At 66.0% G+C, this 1,322-nt stretch overlaps 1 protein-coding gene across 1 annotated transcript in view; it reads right to left on the bottom strand.

The window, feature by feature from the left end:
- Nucleotides 1-27: 27 nt before the first annotated feature.
- LOC103914424 (protein FAM189B-like) overlaps nt 28-1,322 on the bottom strand; it is a 10,521-nt gene continuing 9,226 nt past the window's right edge. The window contains exons 15-17 of the mRNA XM_009321063.1: nt 959-1,027; nt 470-732; nt 28-153 (exon numbers count right to left, since the gene is read on the bottom strand). Of these exons, the coding sequence (XP_009319338.1) occupies nt 28-153; nt 470-732; nt 959-1,027 (458 nt within the window). The remainder of the gene's footprint in view (nt 154-469; nt 733-958; nt 1,028-1,322) is intronic.

Raw genomic sequence — 1,322 nt, 5'->3', positions numbered from 1 at the left:
GGTGGCGAGGGATGGCGGAGGCGTGCGTCACGTGGGTACGCTGTCATTAAGGACGGGCTCGTTCCTGTCAGGGCCTCCTGGGCTGCACAAGGTCTCCAGCATCCCGTAAGCCGAGGCTGGGACATCCCAGCGACTGCCTCCGGGCTGCGATGACTCAGGGGCAAAGCCAAAGCCATTACGACACACGTGATTTTCCCACTTGCAGCTATGGAGGGGGCCAAGGGGAAGGGGCTGCCACGCCAAGAAGGGCTGGGCGAGGACAGTGCCGCAGGAAGGAGGCTCTGCCTGCAGCCCCTGCCTGCAGCTGGGGTCCCGACACCACAGGGTGCATGGCAGGGAACAGAGACCCCAGAAGGGCCAGTGTGAAGGTGCTGGTGGGGGCAGGAGGGTGAGAGAGGGCATGAATGGGGTTCCCTGGAAAATGGGAGCTGCCCCTGTCCCCTGGGGCACCGTGGCTGCCGGAGCTCACCTGCTTGTGCCCCTGGGAGCTGTGCCCAGGCACCTCCATGCCAGCTGCTGGGCTGCGCTTGGGTCTCTGCAGGAACCTGGCCACCAGCCCGCGGGTGCCCCGGCAGACCTTGAGGTCCCCCAGGGAACGGGTTGTTGTCTTCGACAGCTGCTGCGTCACCTTCTTGGAGGGCAGCAGCTTGCTCTTCCCCGCTGAGCCAGCCCGGAGCAGCGGGGGGGAGTCACAGTGCGAACGGCGGAGCAGGCAGGCCTCCGAGCACAGCCCTGCGGAGATGCCACCGTTGGATGCCGGGACGCTGCTCCCGATGGGACCTGTCCCTGCAGCACCCAGGGGTCCCGTCTCCACTCCCCAGCTGGTGGGAACGGTACCACCGCAGGTCTCCATTGTCCCAGCCCCAAAGGGGTGAGTCCGATCCCCAAAGGGCTGCAGAAGCGCTCCCCCCGCCCTCCCTACTCCTCTGTATATCCCCGTACGTCCCAGTGCCCTGACCTGTATCCGCAGAGGAGTTGGACACGGTGTCCTCCAGTGCTTTGGTATAAAGTACTTCCCTGAAATCTGCTGGGGGCAGAAAGAGCGTGCTCAGCCTTTGGCAGCGCCCTGCACCGCTGTGCGGCCCCCCAGCACCGGCACTGGCAGCAGGACCCACCCAGCACACCCCTCCCAGCCCAGCAGCCCCCGCCTGCTCCCCCCATTCCCCTGGGACAACTGCCCGCCTCAAACTGGCTCTAATCCCACCGGGCCACGGAGAAACCCAGCCAAAACCCACGGCACATCCCAGCTGCACTGGTCAGACACCGCCACGCGCAAATCCCTGTCCCGGCAGCCATTGCCACCTACCCGCACCACCGGCTGT

The sequence above is a fragment of the Pygoscelis adeliae genome, unplaced genomic scaffold (genome assembly GCF_000699105.1).
Source record: "Pygoscelis adeliae isolate BGI_AS28 unplaced genomic scaffold, ASM69910v1 Scaffold1443, whole genome shotgun sequence".
Lineage (NCBI taxonomy): Eukaryota > Metazoa > Chordata > Aves > Sphenisciformes > Spheniscidae > Pygoscelis > Pygoscelis adeliae.
Note: the sequence above shows the minus strand (reverse complement) of the source record. Positions and strands in the feature narration are given on the sequence as shown.